The sequence below is a fragment of the Astatotilapia calliptera genome, chromosome 1 (genome assembly GCF_964374335.1).
Source record: "Astatotilapia calliptera chromosome 1, fAstCal68.1, whole genome shotgun sequence".
NCBI lineage: Eukaryota > Metazoa > Chordata > Actinopteri > Cichliformes > Cichlidae > Astatotilapia > Astatotilapia calliptera.
Window position 1 is genome coordinate 11,175,093 of NC_137422.1, and position 20,274 is coordinate 11,195,366.

The following is a 20,274-nucleotide window of genomic DNA, read 5'->3' on the forward strand; positions in this document are numbered from 1 at the left end:
CAAAGAAAAATAGAAAAAAAATTTTTTTCCAGGAGCACTAATCAAGGTCCTAGGTCTAATAATAAGATCAGTGGTATTAGAAAAATCTCCAGGGTGGTTTTAACAATGAGGCAGAGAACAGCAAGTAGGAGGGTTATACAGGTATTTTAATTGTGAGTATGTAAATATGTCCTCATCCTTGGAGATCAGTATGTGCAATTAAATTATTTAGCTCTAAGGTACACTTACTAGCCATATCTTATTTTATCAACACATGTGTGGTGTCATATCAGAATCAGTTGTAGAATAATACATATATAAGCCTAAATATCAGTGCAAATAAATACTTATTAAATGCACTAACTGTATACGTTAGTCATTGTAACTGACAAGAAAGTTACTGAGCTTATCTGTTGAATTCAGTATATTGTGCCGTACACGTAATGCCATGGAAGGCGTGCTGCCGTCCATGGCATGCTGATGACCCTGCACTTGGCATGACCATAGACGCCTTTAACCAAAGGTATGGTACAGGCCTGGCCCACAGCCTTAACTGTATTTGTTTTCATTCTGTAGTGCTGACCAATCCCGGTTCAAACTGGGAGGAGACCAACCCGCCCTTCCCAATAGACACACCTCTATGTTCAAGGAACAGCGCTTCACACACACACTGTTGTTAGCGACGTAGCCACTACGGCCAGTTTGATTTTCCACATTTCCAATTACGGCTACTTCTTAAAACTTCGCTTTTTTTCCACTGTCGGGTGAATGCACGAGTAGCGGCGTGTTGGTCGAGATCCCTTCCACTGGTGGGTCAAGTTGTTGCTGGTGGCGGTTCCCCGAGGTAAGTTAAGGTGGTGTTAGCTGGCTAGCCGGAGAGTCTGTAGTGATGAGGGGGGTTGGTTGTTGTGCTAACATAGCAATCAGTTAGCTACTAAATAACCTTGTCTAGTCTCCAAATAGTGAGCCAACGCGGATTACTTTCTGTTGCTGGTGTAGTTTAGTGTTATAGCAGAATAGTGTGGGAGTTTATTTGCGGTTGCGTTAACTTGCAGTGTCGACAAGTCAGTGGAACCAAGTCGCTGGTTAGGTTAGCAATCTAAGAGCGGCGACCATGAACTAGCTTACAGGCTAACCTGACAACATGTATTTTTGATCACAGTTTGTTCTTGCTACAACTGATTTTTATTGCTGGATCGGGGTGATGTCAAAGTAACGTAACTGACAGATAAGTAGTTTTGGCTGGGAGGAAAAAAAATCATTTTTGCAACTTCTAGCTTAACTTGCCGTTTATGCGACATTTGCATTAGCTGTGCGAAGTGTTAGCTTGTTGGCTAGCTGGTGTTCTTCTTGAGCTAACCACCTAGCATAGCCAAATTAATTACTGACCATGAAACTTAATTCAACTGCCCCAATTGTACCGGTACCCCGTACGCTACAAACTAAGCCACCGACTGTGTTGCCGCGTTATCTGATGCGATTAGGCATGGCTGTTTTCTTTTCGACGTCTTCTACCCAACGGCAAGGGTAACGTCAGGTAGCCAGTATGTTTTGCTCGTCTAATGTTTTACTTAGACTCCCGTTTACTGAGGGCTGTTAACGAAGACCCGGCTGTGACAAACTGATATGTTCCGGTTTTTTCTCTAACATTTAACTGTCAGTCTGCACGAAGCAGAGGGTAACTTGCTTTCCACATAACTTTGAAGCTAGAACTGAAGTCAACGTCAGCCATCTGACTAGCGAAAGCGGTCAGCTCACCGAAAACCGATAGCCTTACAAGCTCGGTGTTTGGGAGAGAGGGGGAGGGGATACGGCAGGGCTACAGCCAGCAAGAGAGAGACAGCGCCTACATGCCTGCAAAACGTTGACTGTCGGCGAAATTTCAAGTTTCTTTTAGTCCTACTTAATCAGTTTCGACACAATTTACTATCTGCCGTATTTGCGTAGCGCTTCGGCATAGAAATTCTGAAGCTGGATACGCTACAGACACGATCTCGGCGAATGAAGACCGTACGCTCAGTCACCGTGTTTTCCGAAATTGGTTGTGCGCGGCAGTGAGGCACAATGTCTCCTCTCCTCTTAGCAAATGCGGTGACGTTTGCTTAGGAACCGTCGATAAATTTCTTTACTGTATACTCATGGTGGGCGCTGTGCTTGCAGCTACAAGTTTAACTTGTTACGTTTTCTCAAACGTGTTTTTTCCACACCCCCGTGTATTTTTTAAGTTGTAAAATATACAAATAAAACGTAAAAATATTAACTCAAAGTCTAGTCATCGGCGGTGTTCGCATATGCTTAAAGTCTTACATGCGACGAATGCTTACAGGAGAATGAATGGCATAACCAATAGGTTTGTACCTGTGTTATAAAAAAATATTACAGGAGAAAAAAAATGCACATAATACATGTGCATTGAACGTTATCATTATCATTTGTCTCACTGAGTCGACTCAATGACAGCTCTGGCAGCGTCACTCTGTCTTAATGTCTTTTGAAAGACGGCCCCTAGCCAGCCGCCACAGTCAGTCTGCTGAACATGATGGCATGTCTATTTACGGACAACCTTAAATAATCACTTTTGCTCATAGCTTTGTGTTTTTTTCTACTACTACTTTTATGGTGGAGTGCGTTGGTATCTGCATTTGTTTTTATTATAATAACTCAGTAATAAATAAATACAGAATTATTTAAGTTAATTAAAATATGTCACTGTAATGGTTGATGAATTAATCTATCAGTTAAATCAGGACTATTCAGCCAAAAAATGTACACAGACTATATCTGTCAAAGAAGGTGTGTTTTCACACCACTGTTAGTTCTCTCAGAAGACCACCAAATATCATTGGGTTTAACCTAAGTCCTGTAAAGCCTCTGTGTACACTGAGGAAGCACAATGAAGCAAAACAGATTGGTGTCACATTCGGAGCTTAATTATGTCAAAGGAGTGTTGTTTGGAAGCCACTGCTTAAAGCCCAGCTCTTAAGCCACTTTGCAACAATTGTCCTAATATTTGTTGCCATTACCTATCTGTGTGACACTTGTGAGAAAAGTTTTGCTTGAGTTGTGAAACTCAAATTTAATTTGACCATTGTGAATGAATGAGTACTTACTGTTGTTGTCACTGTTAAAACAATGCAGGCCAGTTTATTATCTATTTAATCACATGCAGTGGTATGTTAGACCGCTTTGGAGATCACTGTCTAAATCAATCAGCTAGCCAGAGAGAAAAATGCTAATCAGCATGTTGCAGTTTCCATTTGTAAGTTGCATTTTATATATATATATATATACACATACACACACACACACACACACACACACACACACACAAATAAAATGTGGGTGTGTTTAAAAAAAAAAAAAAATTGGCAAATGCTAACAGCTTGTAAATTGTCCATTGTTGTTTACCCCCCTCTAGCCCTTTTGACTATGTGTATATAATGAAGAGGCGTGTGGAGGACCAGGAACCAATACTTGCGCCTCAGCAGCAGTTATTACGCCGACCTCAAATACAAGGAATTACAGAAAACTTCCAGCACCGGGCCCTTGCCCCGGCCCCTACTGTAATAGAGGCACCTGCAGACAAGATGCAGCCATCGACCAGCATCCAGTACTCTCTTCCCCAGGGCTACCAGGTATGATAAATCTGCACAGATACCTGAAGAAGTGTTTATATTATATATATATTAGGGCTGCTCGATTATGGCAAAAATTATAATCACGATTATTTTCACTGAAATTGAGATCTCGATTATTTGACGATATTTATTTAACAATAACAATGTATTGAATAATGACTTTAAAGATTGTCAAAAAATAATATAAAATAGTGTGCAAATACTGATAACAGTGCAAATGTTTGCAATATAAAAAATAAATGAAAAATGTAAACATCTATGTTTAGTGAACTTTGCAGTGTTGCTCTGTGGTGCAGCTACGACACTGTAGCAAAGTTTACACACTATGTCTACTTGATCCACGTCTGACTCCGCCAACCCATAATGTTTCCACACCACTGAAGTTTTTTTTTACCTCTCTTTTCAACCAACAGCAGTCACTCTCCTCTCCAAATAACTTCTGCTTAGCTTTCGGAGCTTCCCTCGGGTCCTCTTAATTGTTGTGACACGTGTTCGAAATGCAGAGAGGTGCACTCGATTTGCCACACGGAGCAGCGCGAGAGTAAAGCACGAGGGAGGTGCTAATAATCGACTCAGTCATTTATAATGATCGTTGAAAGCCCAGATCGTAATCGTGATTAAAATTCGATTAATTGAGCAGCCCTATTATATATATTATATTATTTAACAATGTGTTTAAGAAGTAGGTGTCATTTTGATTTGATTTTCTTTACCTTTATTTTGCAAGAATGTAATCTGTAATATTTACAATACTGCTAGTGACATGGTTAATCTTGTCTAAATGTCTATATTATATAAAATATCTATTTGTTCCTCAAAGGTTTCTGCAATGCCTCAGAGCACAAGTGGACATGGGCATGGACACAACAATACAGCACCACACGTTGGTCCTCACTCACACGCTCTAGCAGTGCCGTCACAGGGCCCTGCAGTGGTCCAAGGTCATGTTCATCCACCTGCACCCATGCCTTCAGCCACAGGACAGCAGCAATTTCAGCGGCTGAAGGTATCTGTACATCACCACATATATGAAAACATGAGGACCAGAATAAACCAAAACAGCTGTTCATCCCAAGTGCACAAAGGCAAAAAGCGAATGCCTTTAAAATTACATTGTGTCTGCATGCTGAAAGGACAGAGTGAGGAGTATGTTTTGTAGAGCAGCAACAAGCATCATCTTTCTACACAGGAGGCATTCAGATACATACACATTGTTCACCCTTCGTTAGAGGTGAACAAAGTCCAATAGACAACGGCTAAAAAGGGAAATAGTCTTGAAGCTGGCGTGCTTGTTATATATATCTTTTCATCAACATCCTAAACCTTTTCTACTTATCAACTTATATGGTTGGGCGATTAGTCGGATTTTAATGCCAAATTAATTACCGCTGTGGCTTCCAGCAGTTTAAAAGAAATCAGATGAAACAATTACTTTTAACATTCATTTTTGCTACATGGACATCTTTTCTCTCTCTCCCTCGCCCTTATAATCAAGTGCACCACTTCCCTTTTCACCAGTGAGCATTTTTCCCCCCTCTCTAAAAGCTCAAAGTCCCTGGTTAATACAGCAAGATGAGAGATTATAGACATGGAGCTAAAAATTCACAATATTTTTGAAGGTTGACGCTGTTAAAGGATTATTAAAAATTGCCTGCAGCGACCTTTGTCTCTACGCCTTTGAAGTCATATACCTAGACCACATTGGGTGATGCACAGCAGGTAACACATCTGCACAGTTGAGTCAATATTGAGTCTTCTGTTCGGGTCTTCTGGGACACATAAGTCTTTTGCCACCTTGTTATCATATATCCCAGTGTATTTTTCGGTCCAGTGAAAATCAGCTGTTGCAGAAAACAAAGCCTAGTCAGGGCACTTCTTTTCAATTGATTTTTGTTTTTCAATGGAATTATATTTAAAGTTAATGTTTAGTTAATTTAGTCAATCATTAAGTTTTTGGTATAGTTGAGCAGCTTTATATGATTTTGCCATTTTAGAATAGAGTAGCCCTTATATTTTCATTGTACCTGTACAATAGGGCTGCCACAAATGATTATTTTGATAGTCAACTAGTCACCGATTATTTTTGCAATTACTTTAATCTCAGCCAAACCGATTTACTCAGGAACAAATAAAATACTAAAAAAAAAGCCAAACAATAACATTTTAAGTTATCTAAGTGACTTATATATCATGTTTAACCTGAGTAGCAAAAGACGGCGGTAGGTTTGAAAACAATTTTTCGGGAGTCCGGTGTTCTCACCGGTTCTAGTGAGCCTTGTCTCCGGCTAGCTATCGAGCTGGTGGGTAACAGATGTCTCCGAAAACGTCGGAGTGCTTTTGAAAATATGTGGCGTCCTGATAAACTGAGCAGATATTTGAGGTTTACAAAGCTACATTCTCGCCTGAAAATATGTTAAACGTTTATTTTGTGACCCAGAAAGAATAATAAGAGTAATATTAAAACTAACTAGCTGCCGCCATTTTTGGAAACTGAGCTGGGCCACGCTATGAATTCTGGGACACAGCTTCTTCTTCTTCGGGGTTTAACGGCAGCTGGCATCCTTGTACATGCAGTGCTGCCATCTTCTGTTTAAATCCGTTATTACACTCTTAAATCCTACTACTTATTCCTGCGTCTTTTGGGATCTTACAAAGCTTCAAACGACGCGTCGACTATTAAATCAGTTGTCGACGATTTTGATAGTCGACTAATCGTGGCAGCCCTACTGTACAATAAATAATGGGTGCTCCAATGCCAACTGTGCAGGATAAAAAAATATACATAGCAACGATATCAGGAATGAATAGCAAACAGAAGAGTCAAACTAGAGGAATATGTACAAAACAATAGAAGGGCACACAATGGAGAGCATAGTGACTGGAGGTAGTGCAAAGAAAAGACTCGATCTGAATAGGGTCCATATGTGAGTGGCCTGAGTGTTGACGGTTACTCAGACCATGTCTCAGATTGGTGAGGCGGGGGCCTGTTAGTGGGTCTGGAGGTGTGGGACCTGATTGTCCTGAGGCACCGACCACTGGGCAGAGGGTCAAACGGGTGGTGGGCGGGGTCCAAGGGGTCACCTGTGATGGCCCTGGTTTTTCTGAGACAGGAGGCTCAGAAAGGTGGCATAGGGTGTTAATTACCCTCTCCACAGCCTTACTGTTCTCAGTAGTGGCCCATGCGTACAAAACACCCAGGCAGTAGGAGAGCACGCTCTCCACTGAGGAGCGGTAGAAGGCCAGCAGCCGTTTCTGGTCCAGATTATTCATCCTCAGGACAGCCGCTGTTGGGCCTTCTTTACCCAGGCGTTGGTGTTGTGGGTCCTGATGAGATCATTGGAGATGTGGGTGCCCAGAAACCTGAAGGTGGAGACAGATTCCACCCATTTTCCATTTATAATAACAGAGGAATGTCCGTGCCTCCTGAAGTCCATTATGAGCTCTTTTGTTTTAAAGATGTTCAGCTTCAGGTTGTTTTCTGAGCACCAGCGGGACAAGTTCTCTGCCTTTGCCCTGTCTTGCCATTTTGGTGGTGATCATCTGACAATCTTCTCCATTCTCTTTTTGTAGGTTGAAGATGCCTTGTCTTATTTGGATCAAGTAAAACTGCAGTTTGGGAATCAACCTCAAGTTTATAATGACTTCCTTGATATCATGAAAGAGTTCAAGTCGCAGAGGTGAGTTTTTGTTTTATTGCCAGTTTTTCTTAACATCTGATAAGAAAAACTGGTATTTTACCATGACACCTAAGTGATCTCTATGAACCCAAATAACAGTGTTTCAGAAACTAAAGTACCAAAACTTGTTCTGTTACTACAGCATTGACACTCCTGGAGTCATCAACCGTGTGTCTCAGCTTTTCAAGGGCCACCCAGACCTCATCATGGGTTTCAATACTTTCTTGCCACCTGGATACAAGATTGAAGTTCAAACCAACGATCTAGTCAATGTGACCACGCCAAATCAGATCCACTACATCACACCACACGGTGTTTCTGTTCAGAACATCCCTGCAAGTGGAGCACCCAGCCAGCCTGCCCCCAGCCACCACCAGCACCAGAGTCTGCCACAGGCTGGCTCACTCACTACTACCACCCAACCACTTATCCCTGCCCAGCCTGCTCCAAATAAAACCAGCAAGGTAGATAACGATGTTCTTTATTTGTTTACATCTAGTATGACAGATGCATTAAATGACCTTTTTCACTTGTTGTTCTTCTAAACAGCCAATTCAGTCTCCAGCCCATACACCCACCAGCCAACCCAATCCATCTATCCCATCTTACGCCTCGCCCCGCTCTCCTTCAGTTCAGTCCCACACTCCTGTCAGCAGCACACCATCCAGTGGGCCACCTATCCAAAACAACCAACCCGTGGAGTTCAACCATGCTATAAATTATGTCAACAAGATCAAAAATCGCTTCCAAGGTCAGCCAGACATCTACAAAGCTTTCCTGGAAATCCTGCACACATACCAGGCAAGGAAATATACACAGCATTAAACTGTTATTAAGATATTATAAGATATATGCAGCTGCAAAAATAAACATGAAAGTAAATTTTAATTATATCATATCTTGTATATTTATAAAAATATATATTTTTAGAAGGAACAGCGAAATGCTAAAGAAGCTGGAGGAAACTACACCCCAGCACTGACTGAACAGGAGGTTTACACTCAAGTTGCAAGACTTTTCAAGAACCAAGAGGACCTGCTCTCAGAGTTCGGGCAGTTCCTGCCTGATGCCAACAGCTCAGTGGTGAGTCTCCAGACATCACGGTCAATTATTTTATTAAACGTCCCTGCAAATATACGTGGTATGACTAGGAGTTACTGGATCCTTGTAACTGTCTGTCTTTTGATCTTTTCCTTAAAACCACTTGTTTGCATTGGATATGAAATTGATTTACAGATGGGTGCCAAGTTAAAAGAGAAACCAGCATAAAGTATTGTAGTATTGTGTTGGGCCACCACGTGTTGGCAGATCAGCTTTGGTGCACCTTGGTGTGGATTCTCCAGGTCTTTAAAGATCTGGACGGTGCATCCGTGCTTCCAAAAATATTCCCTAATACTGTTTCGAGCGTAGGGAATTCACTAAGCTCAGGTCTAGGTTGTTGCAAGGTTTTGTTCTGTCCTTCATAAGATTTCTCACAGTGCAGATAGTGTTTTATTCTGAAAACTCATTAGCTGTTATATGCTATTCTTGCGTTTGGCTTCCTGCTTTCAGGAGGCACATTTCTGACAGAAAGCTGCTGAGGGACTTATGAGCTCTTAGTAACTACAATCAGCTTCAACTCCACAGAACTGCTTTTTAGTATGTTTACAGTTTTCTTTTGTTTTTACAGTGTTTGTGCAAAACAAGCAGAAGAGAGTTGGTTTGAGGAGCTGGTGCTAAAGGGCTTGAGTCACACAATAGGTGCACAGAGGCCCAGTGTATGATGCATTATTTTTAGCTCAGAATCACACATCACTACTCCGGTAGAACTGAAGCATAAAAATAGAGCTTGGAAGGAAAAGCACTGGTTCACTTAATCGAATCAATGGTATTTACACAGGGCTTGCAAAATCGCTAGCCCGATGTCCCGGAGCTAGCGATATCTCCAGTCGGGCGACCAAAATCTATCTCAGCCCCGCCCCGCTATATGATAACCCAACGGGCGGGGCTGAGATAGATTTTGGTCGCCCGACCGGAGATATCGCTAGCTCCGGGATCGGGCTAGCGATTTTGCGAGCCCTGTTACATAATTCTCTTTGCATACTGTTAATTTTGTTGTCTTGCTTTGTTGAGATCATGTGTATTGCCCTTTTTTTTAGCTACTGAGCAAAGCAACACCAGACAGGGCAGAGTCGGTCCGTAATGATCATGGTGGCACAGTAAAGAGACACTTCCTGAACAACAAACAGAGACTGAGCCAGAACGGCCTTCCAATCAGGAGACCCTCAGGCGTGGGTACCACACCACCTGTCAAGGTATGTAACCATCTACTCTCTGACTCTGCATATATTCAGCTGTTTGTACTTTAAACCAGAAAGGTAATATTTCATATATTTTGTATGCATTACATGTAGGGGGAAACAGGCCTTTTTTGTTTCAATCAGTGAAAGCCTACAATTAAGAAGTATGGACAATACATTGACTCCAGATATCAGCCCCCAGACAGTTTTGACAAAAGCAAAACATCTGTAATTTCATAAAAAGAGGATTTACTACAGAACATGTTTATTAGATTGTGTTAGTAGTACAACCCAAGTTCATCAGACAAACTGGCAATTAGGGTTAGTAAAATCTACCCAAGACTCAGAGATATGAGGGCCTCCAACAGTCAACATCTCTTTACACCATTGCAGAAGAAACCTAAAATAACAGGGAAGGACCATGGCATGAGTGACGTGAGCAAACACAGCACCAGCACTGAAACGATGTTCTTCGAGAAGGTCAGTATTGTCATTTTGAGTGTTTGTATAAAGACTTGCACTGATCTGTGATGAAAATAAGGCTACGTCCACACGTACACGGGTATTTTTGAAAACTGAGATTTTTTGTTTTAAAAAATAATCCCGTCCACACGTAAAGGCAGAAATGAAGGAAAACGCTGCTAGGAACATGCCAAAGCAACAGGTGGCGATATATTCCTAACCATGTAGAAATGTTGACCAATCAGAAGTCTAGAAGCCTCGGTGGGAAATGGTAAACAAAGATGGGGCATAGAAGCAGAACCCAGTCCTATGTGTGGAGGGACAGTAACGGTGTGTGTATATGTAAGCATTTAAACACTGCAGAGAGTACAAGTAACAGTATTGTAGAAATTCATTTCACCGAAACAATAACGTGGCGCAAAGTGTGACGTCACAAAAGGCGCACACCTTTGACGCTGCGTTTTCTCCGTTTTTCTCGTCCACATGTAAACGCAAAAACTGAGTTTTCGAAAATATCCACCCTGGCAGGCGTTTTTAGAAATCTCCGTTTTCAGTGACCGAAAACGCAGTTTACGTGTGGACGAAAGGTGCAAACGCATAGAAAAATCTGCGTTTTCAAAAATACCCGGGTACGTGTGGACGTAGCCTAAATCTCATTTTGCTTTATTTGTCATGGCTGCAAACACTTTAACAGGTAAAGAAGGCTCTTCGAAGCTCTGAGGCATATGACAACTTCCTACGCTGCTTGCACATCTTCAACCAGGAAGTCATTTCACGCACTGAGCTGGTCCAGTTAGTTATCCCATTTCTTGGGTGAGTTTAAACATACAGTTTTTAGGTACTGAATGGGGCATACCTGTAGTCCAATTTTGTAACTGACTGGTTCAGTACGTAATTCTTGAGTTTTTATCTTCTTCTTCTTCTTCTTCTTGCCAATAAGTCAGATTTGAGTTGAAATCAAACAGTTTTGATACATAACATTACATAATGAAACTTTAATCACCCAAATGTAAACCAGTAAACCACCTGCATTTGTTTGAAATATGTTGCTAACATTTAAACCCTAACCGCACCAATAACTCTGTATTTCACATATGTTGTGCCATGACTGACAGAAAATTCCCCGAGCTTTTTACATGGTTTAAAAACTTCTTGGGCTACCGAGAGTCCAGTCACGGAGAGTCGAGCCATGCAGAGAGTTTACCCAAGGAGCGTGCCACAGAGGGTATCGCCATGGAAATCGACTACTCTTCCTGCAAGAAGCTGGGGTCCAGCTATAGAGCGCTGCCAAAGAGTTTCCAGCAGCCCAAATGCACAGGAAGAACACCGCTGTGCAGAGAGGTGAGTCGTTAAAGGAATTCGGTTTAATAAAGGTATTTGTCTTACAGTGTACATTTTATCCTTTGTCCTCGGGCCACCAGGTACAACAACAAATGTATTTGGCCCACACAGGGTGCTCTGGAGCAGAAACTGATGTAAAGTTCAGATGGTACCTGTAGTTAAATATGGCTTGAGCAGACAGCAGATGCCAGCAATCTTGTTCTTAGTCGATCAGTGAGTTGGTGGAAGTGTTAGTGATCATTGAACTGTTTGGCTACATTTAATGTTACCTTATTATGTTTAAGTGTCTAGATAATAAGTTAGGATATGATCTGCTTACTGAAAAACATATTTTTAATTTTATAAACTACATGAACTGTTTTTGGCTGTAACTAGCCATTTAAATTTAGATAATGAGTGATTTCTTTGATCAACTGATGTTATTGAACCCAGTGTTTCACCACACAATCAAGACATTTTTAACTACATTAAGTTTCATGCATTTTTATTTTACTGCTACATAAATATGAAATGCATCTCATATTTAGAGTCACAATAATGTGTTTTCACTGCATGGTGTAACATCCTGTTGCAGGTTTTGAATGACACATGGGTGTCATTTCCTTCATGGTCTGAGGACTCCACATTTGTGAGCTCCAAGAAGACACAATATGAGGAACACATTTACAGATGTGAAGATGAGCGCTTTGAGGTAAAACATACTCAGTCCACCCACGCTCCAAATGAAAATAAGACCCTTGGATGTAGAAGAGGTTAAGAAGATGGAATAATGGAGGTTCTTTTACATAATATGTATCTTTTACATAAATGTCTGTGTGATGCGATTTGCTCAGGAGTCAAAAAACCACAGGAAAAGATCTCACACCACATGAACTGTCCAGGTGCCCATTTCAAAATCTGGTTCTGTTGAAATTATTCATTTGAATGTGATTGTTCCTTTTGTAGCTGGATATTGTGTTGGAGACCAACCTTGCCACAATCCGAGCCCTCGAGACAGTGCAGCGACGGCTCTCTCGTATGTCAGCAGAAGAGCAGCTACGCTTCAAGCTGGACAACACAATGGGTGGCTCCTCAGAGGTCATTCACCGCAAAGCCATCCAGCGGATATATGGGGACAAAGCTCAAGACATCATTGAAGGACTCAAGAAGAACCCTGCTGTGTCCGTCCCCATAGTTCTAAAAAGGTAACAGTTAGATTTTAGTGTGTCCTCCTCAGCTCACACCTTTACAGTTTTATAACATCTGTTTCTTCTGTTTTCAGATTAAAAATAAAGGATGAGGAGTGGAGAGAAGCCCAAAGGGGCTTCAACAAAATCTGGCGGGAGCAGAATGAAAAGTATTACCTGAAGTCACTTGACCATCAAGGCATTAACTTCAAGCAGAATGACACCAAAGTATTACGCTCAAAGACCATGCTCAATGAAATTGAGATGTTATATGATGAAGTAAGTAAATTGTTTTTAAACAATATTATTATTTGTTATTTGACATTTATAAATGCAGAATAAATCTAGACTGATTCTAAGTTTATGGCCGCAGTTATCCTTGAATCAAACAATAATGCTCCACTTTGTTATATATTATGATTCTCTAATTGTAAATAAAAATCAACAGGTAAATGGTTTTAATGTATTTTGCTAAACTGTAAATTTCGTAAAACATTACAGTCTAAAATGCTCCTGTATTTGTCCTGTAGCGCCAGGAGCGGGCATCAGAGGAGTCTGCTACACCGCCACCAAATGGCCCACACATGACTCTGACTTACGACGACAGCCAGATCCTCGAGGATGCTGCTTCCCTCATCATTCACCACGTCAAAAGACAGGTCGGCATCCAGAAAGAAGACAAGTGCAAGATCAAACAGATAGTCCACCACTTCATCCCCGACCTGCTGTTTGCACAGCGAGGTGAGCTCTCTGATGTGGAGGAGGAGGAAGAAGAGGACGAAGACACGGAGATGGATCAAGATGACAGCAAGAAACACAATGGCCTGCCAGGCAGAAGCCCAACCAAGTCCAAGCTCCTGTTCAGCAACACGGCAGCTCAGAAGCTCCGGGGAACTGACGATGCCTACAACTTGTTCTACGTGAACAACTACTGGTATGTCTTCCTTCGTCTTCACTACATCCTCTGTTCTCGTTTGCTACGAATTTACGGGCAAGCTGAGAAGCAGATCGAAGAGGATGCTCGTGAACGAGAGTGGGAAAGAGAAGTGTTGGGGTTCAAAAGGGAGAAAAACGAAAATCCAGCCATCCAGCTGAAGATGAAGGAGCCAAGTAAGTGAGAAACTGACTTTTTTAACTGTTACGTTTTGCTATGAACCCTCTCAGTCATGGTGCGTCATACTCCTCAATTCCTCCATGTATTACTCACTGTGTGTGTGTTTTCTGTCTGCAGTGGATGTTGATGTGGAGGACTACTACTCAGTATTTTTGGAAATGGTTCGCAATCTTTTGGATGGAAACATGGAGCCGGCTCAGTATGAGGACTCCCTGAGGGAGATGTTTACGGTCCATGCCTACGTTGCCTTCACCATGGATAAACTCATCCAAAGCATTGTCCGGCAGGTCAGCACATTTTAAGATTTTCTCATTTTATTTCATCTATTTGTTTACCAATTTGTTTATTTGCTCGTCTTCAAGGTAAAAAATACATTTTTAACCTTAGAGTGGCATCGCGAGCTGTAGGCTCGTTCTTAAATTTGGAGAAGAAAAAGGGGGAAAATAAAATAGACATGCTCCTCACGTCAAAACTCAGTAATGCCTCTAGTCGATGATCAAATGTACGCATCTATAGTCACTGAAGGTGCTGCTGTTTTGATTCTACATGCTGATGTGGACACACCCGTTGCATACTAACCTACTCTTACAGCTCCAGCACCTTGTCACTGATGATGTGTCTGTGCGTGTGACGGACCTGTATCTGAGCGAGAGTTCCAATAAAGCCACTGGGGGCACACTGCCCACACAGGCATCGAGGGCCACCGCAGAGGGGGGATACCAGCGCAAAGCAGAACAGCTTATGCCGGATGAGAACTGCTTCAAGGTACAACACAGCACGGAAATGAATAATTATATTTTAAAACAGGCTGACTTTATTTTGTTTTTCTCCCTCAGTATTTTTTTCTAATTCTGTGTGTGTTGTCTGGTTTTATCCAGATGATATTTGTGAAGAACCAAGCCTCTGTCAGTCTGGCAGTAGAGCTCCTGGATACAGAAGAGGAAAACTCTGATGAGCCTGCAGAGGCAGAAGTAAGACTCACAAAATGCATTTCATGTGCACAGCAGTTTATTAAGTAGACATGTAGTATATGTGATGCTGGGGTGGCATTGCTTCGTGTATCTCTTAATATGTTTTGCCCTTCAAGAATTTTTAGTATAGCACTAGTTATCAGGTAATAGTTTGATATTACAATTTAATAAATAGTCAAGCACTAGTCATCTTGGTTTTAAACTTTTTAATCATATTCCTGTATTATAAATTCCTTGTACTTGGTGGTTTACATACACATGTACCTCTGCAAACTAGTGTTGGCTATTAATTTGTGCACCTATGATTTTAAACCCTCCGACACTCTGAGGAGTGTCACATGGTCCAGAATTAAAGGCTATAACCTCCAACCTGCTTTCATACAGAACCTAAATGTATGTCTTTGTTATTTACATGGTTGGTTGCTGTTCTGCTCTGTCCTCCACAGAAGTGGTCAGACTACGTAGGCAGGTACCTGAACTCAGATTCCTCATCCCCAGAGCTGCGTGAGCATCTGGCACAAAAGCCCGTGTTCCTCCCCAGGTGAGGCTCCAGCCATGTCTCCCTCTTGTCTGCACACTTTAAGCTTCTGTCCCGAGGCGAGGCTCTAGTCAGCTGAGCAGCCACTCAACTGTTGCCGAGCCAAACCAGCTGCCAAACACAAGTCATTTTTGTCAAGATAGAAACAGAGGCACCTCAGCACAAGCCTGACTTTGAAAGCTAATTGAGAAAAAAAAAAAAGAGGAAACTGTGTGGATGTGAGCGTGCTGCCTGTTTTTTGTAAGAGGAAGTTTGAGGAGTTATTAGTTGTGCTCGCGGTGCCTGAATGTCCGCCTGCTAAGAATCTCACTGGCCGTAAATTTAACTTCTTCAGTTTGTTTTGTGACCTCTGCCTCACATGGAAGCACTTTACACGATCATCTTTTTTCTTTCTTTTTTTTAAAGTGAATTTATTTATTTATTGATTCCTTTTAATGGGAATTTTATTTATAGTAAGTAAAGTTTTTATAGATGGTTTTTGGCTTGATTGTGGGTTTTGAACTTTTCTCCCCTTAGAGTGCTAAAAGAAGAAGAATCATTAGTTCGATTATTCACATTGTATTGAACTGAAGTGATGAATGATTATGTGACGCACGAATAGAAGTCGATAAATGCAAAAGCTTAAGGCAAAACAAGGATTTGTTCCCTTTTTATTTTCCTACGATGTTTTGACAAAAACAGATTGAGAGAAACTTTTGTTAAAAGAAGAGAAGGGACGTCATGGTTTCCTTATCATGCCCTTTGTGATTGTATTCAGATCAAAGGTCCTGTATGTGACTTAATCACTGTTTGAAACTGTAAATGTTCAAATGTTCACTTGTTCACAACTGTTATACCCAGTGTTATGTTTGTAACAATTTTCAGGGGAAGCAGTGCACTCACGTTACAACTTTTTGTTGTCAGTGAGATTTTTTTTTTTTTTTTCCTGGTTTGAAAGAGATTAGTGATCTTAGGTTTTCTGTTTGGTTTTTTTTGTTTGTTTTTTAACTCTGGTTAAGCACATTATCTGCAGCACTTGTACAGAGGAGTAGGGTTTGTAAATAAAATGATTGTCTAAATTGTATGCTCATATGTTGGTGTATTTCTTTCCTGACACCTCAGAGCTGTGCATGAAGGCGTGAAGGCTGAGTGTTGCACATGAACATCTTTTGAAGCATCTTTTTTTGGTGTTTTTTGTGTTTTTGGTTTTGTTTTCGTCTCGTTACTTTGAGATGGCTGTCCATTACCATATACGTATCAAACAACTTCTTAAAAAGGCAAAAAAAAAAAAAAGCTCTTGAGTTTTCTCTTTTTTAACCCATTGCATAAATCTGACTATGATTTCCTCAGTGGGCTCACCCACATCATGTCTTCTTTTTTCTTTCATCAAATCTATGAGAGATCAGCAGCACAAGAGATTTAAATAATAATAATAATAGTAATAATTGGCCTTTCCTCACTCAAAAAAGAAAAAATCAATTTTCACTTCTGTTGGGTCTTCATCTCATTTTCATGACACTCTGGTCAAAGACATTGAAATACCCTCTGCTCATATTTTTTGGATTTGGTATCTGGTCAGGCAGCAGTTTCCTTTTTTAGTGTTTGTGATGTGACCGTTTTTACTTGAAATTGGCCTCACTGTCATGTCTTTTAAGTGGAGCCCTGAATGCAAAAAATGCTTCATGGTTTCAGTCTTCGCTCACCTTTACCCTCTGTGGTAAGTACACATTTAAACCTTTCATTCAGGTGGGGTGAATAATTGCATTTTTTTTAAAAAAGAAAAGAAAAGAAAATTGCCTGCACAAAATCGGGATGAATCCAATTGTTTGCCAAGCATAAGATTTGGAAAAATGTGGCTGTGCAATGGAAGTGCACTGTACAGAGAAATGACCGCTGCCTCTGCTGCTCTTATAGATCCACATTTCCCACGAATGATTTGACTCCCTAACTAATTATCGCTGGTTCTTGGTGAGTTGGATTGCATGGGTTTAAAAAAACTACAATTCTTTTAAAGGGACAGTCCTCTCAAATTTGGAAATACTGTTCTTAAATTTGTGTACGTGTATCGTCTCTGACCTTACATCTTAGGCTTTAAAATTGACCAGTAAGTACTGTCAAGCACAAAATCGTACCATAAAACTTTCTCAAGTGAAATTGGATATTTCCTTTTGTTTTAAAAACAAAAAAAGAAAAAAAAGTGATGTATTCTTCTGATGTGTGGTGTAATCAAGAAATTTTCTGTAGCGTCGGTCAGTATTATTCATGGCTCTCGATCTTTTTTGGCCTTTAGGAATTTGAGACGGATAAGGAAGTGCCAGAGAGGTTGGGAGCAGCTGCAACAGGAGAGAATGACCAAAGGCTCCTCGGACAAGTCGCAGGACGGCAGCAGCGAGCTGAAGATGGAGTGCATGTTCAAGCTGAACTCCTACAAGATGGTTTATGTCTGCAAGTCAGAAGATTACATGTACAGGCACACAGCGCTCACACGGGCTCATCAGGTAAGGACGAAAATTAAGAGGCATGTGTTTGCCATGTTGTTTTAGTCTTGTCCAATAAGCTTCAGTGTTAGAATTGTATGGTAAGTAATCATAAAACAACCACAAGTATTTAAATTTGCCTGTGTGGTCATGCAGCAGTTTTTTGTGATGGCTAGAAGTACAAAGATATTTTTCATTTATTTTATTTGTTTTAATTTAGATCAGTCTTATAAAGCGTATGTGGGGTACTATGATGTACTATGATGTACTCCACATTTTTCTCATACAGGATAACGTTCACTTGATTTGTATCCAATTGTCGATGGATGAGAATAATATGAAAATAATAATTTTTATAGTCTTTTGAGACATAGCTGTTTCCCCCAGACTTTACTTGGGCAAGACGCCCAAGTACATTTGGCAAATTTCTCTCTTTTTTGTCTTTCTTGTTTTTTTTCTTTCCCCCCTATATCGCTGACAGAACATCCGCAATCGGTTTTGGCTATAGGACAGCCCTTGCAGTTCATGTACACACAGTTTGTGACGTTCCTTTGTGCCGTGTTCCTGTTATCTCTTTCAGTCCCACCAGCTTGTGAACACACGCCTGCACAGACGCTTTCACGCCTGGCTGGATACTTGGGCCAAGGAGCACGTGACCAGTGACATGGCCGCTGAAAGCCGCAAGTGGTTCATGGGAGATGGACAAGGCCTGTTGGCCTGCACCACGACTTGCAGCCCTGAGGTGCTCCATTATCTCAACATTAACAAGTACCGGGTGAAGTACAAAACACCGTAATACTTGTGTCTCAGCAAACTGGCTGTTAACGTGTCCACACAACAAGCTGCCAAGGATGAATTCTCAGAGCTGCCGTTACTGGATTCAGTTGCCAAACTTTTTGTGAGGGTTTTTCAATCCATGATCCAAACCGGATCTAAGTTTTCCTTTTTTCTTTTTCTTTTTTTTTTTTCTTTTTTTTGCACCTGTTGCAGGAATTTGTCTGTAAAGCGTATGCTGCAAACTCTGCAGCAGATGTAATATGGAACTTTTTTTTTTTCAAAATTTGCTGTCAGTATATTTGAGTGGGTGGCAGCAATTTATAATGTTAAAGGCAAATTTTTACATGAAATGACTATACAGAGGAAAAACACTCAGAGCATCTGTTTTCATGGTGCAATTCAGTGTAAAGGTTTTCCTAACTAAAACTCAGCAGCTTAACAGTGAAAAGTGTTTGATAAGGAGCAACTTATCATTTTACAGAAGATAAAAACAAAACGACCTCAGCTTCTGTCTTTAGGTAGCAAAAACAAGTTCAAGTTACCTCTGTTAAAGTGTGTGGACGTGGAACTTAATATGGGTTCCTGCTGTAAACTTGTATAGCCTGTGAATGTTCTCCCTTTTGGTGGTAAAGGTGCAATGGTGCACTCTATATATTAAAAAAAACATCTATAGTGATTGCTGGGTAGATGCTCGGCATTAGTTCCAGCATTGTGTATCGAGTACAATAACTTATGACTGCCCAAACACTTTGTGTAAATATGTTTATAAAAGTAGTTTTTTGGGTTTTTTGTTTGTTTGTTTGTTTTTTTTAAACAGATGTCACTGAGGTGTAGCGTACATCAGAGCGCACAGTAATCAGTCTTTAGCTGGAAATTGAATAAAATTTTTATTAAGAAATACAAAATTTTACCTATTTTTTTTTTTTTTTTTTTTAAACCAAAGGCTCATGTTCTGCTGAACATGTGATCCCTGAAGTCTTTGTTTCTACATGATTGGATCAGTTCTGTGTATTTCTACCTTTTAGTCTTCAGACATCACTCGTGGTTTTAAGATGATTGAATGTAGCTGAGCAACAATTTGTCCTTTTTTTTTTTTTTTTTTATATATATAATTTTTTTTAAGTTCAGTATGTATGTATATGTATATAGTACTGAAGTCTCATCAGTACTGTCTGCTTTTTGTGTATTTAAGCAAAATGGTTAGAATCTGTAAGACAGGTTCAGTGATGTTTTGCCACCTATGAAGACTATATCTTTTTTTCTTGTGTAAGGTAAGTGCTAACGACAAACACTGACTGATGTATAGTATGAGACTGTCAGTTATGTGACTTGTGTACAGATTAAGGAGCAAGGAAAAAGCAATAATTCCTTCAGTCACAGTTTGTCTGTTTGTATTTGTGGCTGAAGTACAAATGTGAATGTTGTATGCCCTTAAAAGAGGGATGTAAACTACGCATTTTGCCTTTTCCTCTCAGCAGTTTAATAAAATTGGAATTGGCCCTGTAGATAATGTAGGTGAGGTTAGATGGAAGACGGATATCTATCACATTAAATGCTGGAAAGCATGTTTCACATTAGAAATATACATATTCTTAATATAAACTTCAACACATTCAGTTCTTCATTGTTAATACTTTTCACGTGGATCATTACATAAGCAGGATGGAGGTCCAGAGAAGAAGCTGCCTGGCAACATGACACCCTTTGACACTTTCCTTAGCTCCATTAAAAGCAGTGGTCAGTAACCTAACCAGCTGCAGACAATCTTGGAGCAGTTTATATATTACTGTGTTTAATATAGAATACCACAGGAAGCCCCGGGGAGCTGATTGTACATTAAGACATTGTTTGTACTGCGTTTAATATGTCTCTTCTC

General features: G+C 40.5%; 1 protein-coding gene across 1 annotated transcript; it reads left to right on the plus strand.

Annotated features, from left to right (window-relative positions):
* The first annotated feature begins 601 nt into the window (after nucleotides 1-601).
* LOC113018770 (paired amphipathic helix protein Sin3a-like) lies at nucleotides 602-18,894 on the plus strand. The gene is made up of 21 exons (XM_026162154.2): nucleotides 602-823; nucleotides 3,398-3,614; nucleotides 4,438-4,623; nucleotides 7,188-7,294; nucleotides 7,437-7,758; nucleotides 7,844-8,095; nucleotides 8,225-8,377; nucleotides 9,433-9,588; nucleotides 9,967-10,053; nucleotides 10,730-10,848; nucleotides 11,151-11,376; nucleotides 11,951-12,067; nucleotides 12,322-12,560; nucleotides 12,638-12,821; nucleotides 13,073-13,652; nucleotides 13,774-13,943; nucleotides 14,248-14,421; nucleotides 14,535-14,627; nucleotides 15,074-15,168; nucleotides 17,435-17,642; nucleotides 18,202-18,894. The coding sequence occupies exons 2-21, from the start codon at nucleotides 3,420-3,422 to the stop codon at nucleotides 18,415-18,417; spliced, it is 3,879 nt and encodes a 1,292-aa protein (XP_026017939.1). The 5' UTR covers nucleotides 602-823; nucleotides 3,398-3,419; the 3' UTR covers nucleotides 18,418-18,894.
* The last annotated feature ends 1,380 nt before the right edge of the window (nucleotides 18,895-20,274 follow it).

Coding starts and splice junctions, on each gene's coding strand:
- LOC113018770 (XM_026162154.2), top strand. CDS start 3,420: ATGAAGAGGCGTGTGGAGGACCAGGAACCAATACTTGCGCCTCAGCAG. Junction 12,561..12,637: donor GTCCCCATAGTTCTAAAAAG/GTAACAGTTAGA, acceptor TTCTGTTTTCAG/ATTAAAAATAAAGGATGAGG. Junction 15,169..17,434: donor AAGCCCGTGTTCCTCCCCAG/GTGAGGCTCCAG, acceptor TTTGGCCTTTAG/GAATTTGAGACGGATAAGGA.